Source organism: Olea europaea, unplaced genomic scaffold, assembly GCF_002742605.1.
Source record: "Olea europaea var. sylvestris unplaced genomic scaffold, O_europaea_v1 scaffold680, whole genome shotgun sequence".
Taxonomy (NCBI): Eukaryota; Viridiplantae; Streptophyta; class Magnoliopsida; order Lamiales; family Oleaceae; genus Olea; species Olea europaea.
In genome coordinates, this window is record NW_019265184.1 from 238,835 (window position 1) to 244,952 (window position 6,118).

At 33.9% G+C, this 6,118-nt stretch overlaps 1 protein-coding gene across 2 annotated transcripts; it reads left to right on the forward strand.

The window, feature by feature from the left end:
• The first annotated feature begins 987 nt into the window (after positions 1–987).
• On the forward strand, positions 988–5,696 carry LOC111390406 (putative late blight resistance protein homolog R1A-3). 2 transcript variants are annotated; one of them, XM_023015442.1, is made up of 3 exons: positions 988–3,628; positions 3,742–4,786; positions 5,447–5,696. In XM_023015442.1, exons 1-2 carry the CDS (start codon positions 1,176–1,178, stop codon positions 4,763–4,765), a joined length of 3,477 nt encoding a protein of 1,158 aa, XP_022871210.1. In that variant the 5' UTR covers positions 988–1,175; the 3' UTR covers positions 4,766–4,786; positions 5,447–5,696. The 2 variants fall into 2 exon arrangements, with proteins under 2 accessions (XP_022871210.1, XP_022871209.1); XM_023015441.1 differs by lacking the exon at positions 5,447–5,696 and adding an exon at positions 4,851–5,094 and having other exon boundaries at positions 3,742–4,787.
• The last annotated feature ends 422 nt before the right edge of the window (positions 5,697–6,118 follow it).

Below are 6,118 nucleotides of genomic sequence, written 5' to 3' on the forward strand. Positions count from 1 at the left end.
TCTATCTTTGATAAATCCTATAGTTAATTTATGTAATATTTGTTCCTTTATTTCTCTAGGTAAATTCCTAGTTATATATAATGTTATTATTTTTAATTTATTAGGGATGAGGTTGTAAAATATATAACATCCTTTTTCTTCAATACATTGATAATAATTATTTATTTTTAAGATTTCCATGACCTCTATGGCTCTGATACCAAAGGACGGGTGTTACTATGAGCGAACAAAAATCTAATAATCTAAAAATCTAATAATCATGAAACTAAAAATCTAAAAATTTTAATATTTCATAAACTCTTTTATTTTTGCTACTAGGTGTATATAAAGTTTTAAGATAAAAACTAATTTTTTGTATGTTTGTGGTGATCTATTTTTTATTATCTTTTTCATAAATTTTTAAGTAATTCTTCAAAATCTAGTAATGTTTGGGAATTTATAATATCAATATCTGTTATCATATCTATGTCTGTTTTAAAAGGTATATCATATTTTGAGATATTTTTCTTTCTTTTTTCTAATTTATCTATTATATCTTGTATATCTTTTATAATTATTGTTCTTACAATTCCTTTAGCAAACTTTTCTAATAAATTTTCTTTGAAACATTTTAATATTTCTTGTGATGCATATAATTGTTCTTGATATCCTATCTTATCAATTTCTTTTTCAAACTTAATTTCTTTTTTATTTTTAACAACCTTTTTTATATTATATGGTCCTCTCTTATATTTGAGTTTTTCTATTTTATGATTATTCATTAATAATTCTCACAAATTTTTAGAAAAAATTATTTGTTAATTATTTAAGGACTTAAATAGAAGATTTATATTAGATAAAGGGTTGTTTTTTAATATTTGTTAAAAGGTGTTTTTGGTAGTTCAAAATGTTTATAAAAGTCAAACACTATTTTGAAAAATGGCTAACATATTTGGGTTATTTTCATGCATTTCCCTATTCTTTACATTATTCATAAATAATTACTGATATGAGCTGTGAGCCATCAAACTCTCATCCCTCTCTCCGTTTACTTTCCTGGTTTTTGATTTGATTTGATTTTCAGTGCTACAACCTCCATTTCCATGACCTAAAGCTATAAATCCCTTTCCATTTTCATTCTGACGAAGACGAAAGGCGTACACGGTTGTTATCTTGAGTCAAATTACGCAGGTGAAATGAGAAATTTTCCGTCATATGTCCATGATTCACCTACCAAAGATGAACGGCTCAGTCACAGTGGGCCTATAGGACTCGTCAATTTTGTGGTCGAGTATATATCAAGATTGTCACCCCAACATAGAACATTGGTATATGATATTTTATACAGTCCTGACTTTATGGATATTGATGAAGAATATATACAAGCAGATAGAGATTTCATTGGTATTGATAAGTTAAGAGACGGAGTCCTTTTCCGAAAATTTGTGTCACATGGGCAAGAGCTTAAGGTTTTCTTCCAAGTCCCAAACAAGCTAATCCTGTCAAGTATTAATCCAACTCTCAATCCTAATGAAGCTGTTGCAGTCGCAATCAACTTTTTCCTCCTAATGGTAGAAGCGATCCTATGTTTTGAGGAAGATTTAATTGGTTCTGTAAAAGGTTCATTCGAAATTCTGCACACAGAGCTTGGATTTCTTATTACTTTTCTTGGTGATAAAGCAATGCATTTGCAGCCCACCATCACCAAGAATATAGTGATTAATATCGAAGCTCTGGTTAATGAGGTAGGAAATTTCTTTTACTCCTTCTTTTTCACCATTATTGCATTCACGAAAATCAGTAATGCAACAACTGATATCGAAAATATGGTCAATGAGGTAAAATGTTACTGGGGTTTCACGAATCACTCATGGTTTGATCTTCTACATCCTGTGAGAATTCTTAATCGGCTAGTAGAAAATTGCCCCCCCTGGGGCAGAGAACGAAGGAGAATCCCGCTCTATGACCCTTTCAAGGGTGAAGGGCTGTGTAGAGGATGGGATATACGATGGGGAACCACTGAAAATATCAAATCTCTGTTACGGAGATGCTTAGATTTCTTCATGTTCACCGAGACAAGAACATTGAATCTTGCATTTTCATATTTGTTAAGGAAGTTTGATCTCTTGAAAACAAAGATCAAGAAACATTGCATCACAGTCTCAAATATGCCGAGTGATATGGCTCCAAAGACTTCGGTGGTTTCACCCTTCATTGTTGATTCCGTTCTTGATGATCTCAAGGACCTATTAAATAACAAGTCTGACAAGATTGTTGGGGTGAACGATCAGATTGTAATGCTTCATGAGGAGCTAATGTTATTGGGATCTTCTGTCAAGGACATAGCGGTGCACCAGGCAGCAGAATATGAAGAACTTGTGATTCAAGCCGGAGACATAACATATGAGGTTGAATATGTTATCAACTCATTTCTTCATGTTTGGTATCTCGCCCTCCGGCTTCCTCAACTCATTGAGAAGATTCAGCTTTTTATGATGGCTATCAAAGAAATAAAGAATAACGTTGATGCAGCTGGAATGCCAGAAGTTGCAGCGTATCCAGATGAACAAATATCGCTGCAATCGAAAAAATCTCCTGCTTTGGAAGACACTATTGTGGGGTTCAAGAAAGTGGCAACTGAAATTGCAGAACAACTTGTTAGAGGAACAGACCACCTGCAAATTATTTCCATCTATGGGATGCCTGGACTTGGTAAGACCACTTTAGCAAATAAACTGTACAATGATCCCTCTGTTGTCTATCGTTTTGACAAGAGTTCCTGGTGTGTTATTTCTCAAACATATAATAAGAAAAATGTGTTGATTGAAATTTTGAGCTCAATGAGTAACAGTAAGAGAGAAGCATTTATGAACATGGAAGAAGAAAAATTGGCCGAAAATATTTACAAAAATTTAAAAGGAAGGCGATACCTTATTGTGATAGATGATATATGGGATGTCAATGTGTGGAATGATTTGAGAAGGTATTTCCCAGATGATGGAATTGGAAGCAGAATCTTATTCACCACTCGAAATAAAGAAGCTGCTTCGAAAGCTTCTTCTCGTAGTGTCATAAATACACTTCCTTTTCTGTCAGAAGTTGAATGTTGGGAATTACTACAACGAAAAGTCTTCCAAGATAAAAATTGTCCCCAAGAATTGATACACATTGGGAAGCAAATTGCAACAAATTGTAGCGGCCTACCACTCGCGGTGGTCGTGATAGCTGGAGTTCTAGCAAATATGGAGAAGAAAGAACACTTTTGGCAGGAAGTTGCAAGAAATCTTAGTTCATATATATCCGAAACCCCCGAAAACTGCTTCCAGACATTGGAACTTAGCTACAAGCATTTACCAATGCATTTGAAACCATGTTTTCTTTACTTTGGAGCATTCGAGGAAGACAAGGAAATCTCAGTAAAAAAATTGATATGGTTATGGGTTGCTGAAGGATATATAAGGAAGGAAGAGCAAAAGTGCTCAGAAGATGTGGCACTAAAATATCTTATGGAACTAATTGATAGGAGCTTGGTAATTGTTGTTAAAAGAAGATTTGATGGAGAAGTAAAAACTTGTAAGATTCATGATATATTACATGAAATGTGCTGCAGAATAGCTGAAGAAAAAAAACATTTGAAGATGTTCAAATTGTAAGTTCACTATTTCTCTTCTTTTTTCCTTTTCCTTCATTTTTGTTTTAGCCTACTAATAACGGTGATTATATCTGATGATTGTACCAATGATGTGACTATGTTGTTAACAGTAATCATGATGATCCACAGTTCTTTAGTCAAGTATTGATGTATCAGCAACACCGTTGTCTGAGTATAGACTGCAGACCATTTGCAAATCGCTTACTACTTTCTGGCCGACTTGTGCGCCCTCCTTTAAACTCTCGCAGCTTCAAAGTTCTTAGGTTTTTGAAGTTCTTGGATGTTTGCGCTGATTCGAAACGTCGTGTCCCAATAGGAAATGAACATCTGCCACCAATGGAAATATTTCACAAACTAGAATTTCTTATTTTGGAGAATACACATCGAGTTGAAATACCTGAGATCCTTCTTAATATGGTGAGTTTGAGACACATGCATTTCAGTGGCGGTGCATGCTTCAATGCATCTTGTCGTCAGCAAGCAACTGAGGATGAAAACTTCCTTATAAATAATAACTTGCAAAGTATTTCTGTGCTGTTAATTTACGATGCAACAGACGAGAAAATTTTGAGATGTTTATCCAATCTTCGCAGACTGAAAGCCAGGGTTACATATTCACTCAATCATTCTTTCGAATTCCTTAATCAGCTCGAATCACTGAAGTTATTACCTGATCCGAATAATGTACGAGATCCATGTTTCACATTGATCAGTCTGCCCTTAAATCTCAGACAATTGACTCTAGTTGATGTACACATGTCTCCAAAACAATTGGAGGTAATTGGGAAATTGCAGTGCCTTGAGATTCTCAAACTAGTTCAGGTTTCCTTTGAGGGAAGACAATGGGACACAAGTGAAGTTGAATTCCCACAACTTAAATTCTTGAAACTTCGTTGGGTACAAATTGCAGAATGGAATGCCTCAAGTGATAATTTTCCAAGACTTCAAAAACTAGTGTTGCAAAATTGCTACAATCTGAAGATGATTCCTCCCAGTTTAGGTGATATTCTAACGTTACAGAAGATTGAGGTGCATTGGTGCGCAAAAGCTATCAGAGAATCTGCCAAGCAAATTCAAGAAGAACAAAAAGAAAATGGAAATGAAGAGCTTAAAGTCGTAATCACTGAATGGTAAACAGAGCATCAGTTTTTGCAGGTATACTACGTTGCTCTAAGAACTCCCTTTCCGCTTATTTAATTTGATTTTAAAATAATTTCTTAGATATTAACTTTAGCAGCCTTATGAGATATTTCAGAAGGTAATTAGAGAGCTCTGCTCTTTTACTCATTCCCATTTTCAGCTAGATCCAGGTATTGTGTGTAATACTAAAATGAAAACATCAAAGAACTTCTAATGTAATTTCGCCTTGTAATTTCCTCTGTAAAATTAAGTTCAAAGATGATTTATAAACTCATTTTGAAATGATTATGATATATTTGAGTTATGTTTTCTTTGCTTATTTATTTGAACGGGATGGATTTTATTTCATCTACGAATTCATCACATCATATTAAGGCATATATAAACAAAATCTAAAGAATTTTTCATTATATCATATTCAGATTGTGAAACTAACAAATTTCAGCCATGACAAGAAAAAAAACGAGATTATTGAAGATTTATTAAATGGTAATTACGGAAAACATGTTGATCATTGCATTTTCAGACAATTTTCCCACAATAAGAATAATGTAGTAGAGTAGAAAGTTTTTGTGTTGCCAACTTCTGTTGCTGAGAACATTCTTCATATGCTGGTGCTTGCTTCATTCTTATTTTTGATGTACAAATGAGTACTTTTTCTGTTTGATTTTTTAGGACAAAAGATGGTACTTTCTTCTCAGTAGATTAAGGAGTGTTGGTGTTTATGAAGTAGGTGGCAATTCAATAGATTTGCATCTCCATCCTCTTACCACTTTTTCTGCTCTTGCTTGTTAATTTGGGAGTTCTTATTGTATTTCCTTCAATTTTTGTTTCTCCTCGAACATGTTTTAGGCACAAAATTAATTGTAGCTTATACGAACGTGTTTGTTGGCATTCCATTTGACCGTATTGACAACTTCACTTCAATCGTGTAGTAAATGTCTCGTGCTAGATAACTTGATCGAAATATAGCTGCAAAAGCATGAATGTGGTCTATTATTACATAATTTTGTAACTTTTCAATATTCAGCAGCTGTAACAGTACGAGCATTATATAGATAAAATCAAGTACCAACTACGGTTGCAGCAAAGCTTGCCGCGGCAGTTTAGTCCCCAGTTGTATGAATGACACTTTTGGTCCCAACTTCAAACCTTCAAACGTGCGTAACTTTTGATCCACGATTTCGAATTATGATCCCTTTCTTGCGTTGAACTCTAAATTCAATTATTTTTTCAATGGTATATCAATTTATCCTATTGAGATATTTGTACAAAAATTTATGTTCTAATTTTTCTTGCATGTTTTAAACTTGGGCAGCTGGCTCCTCATTTCACATCTTTTGGTTC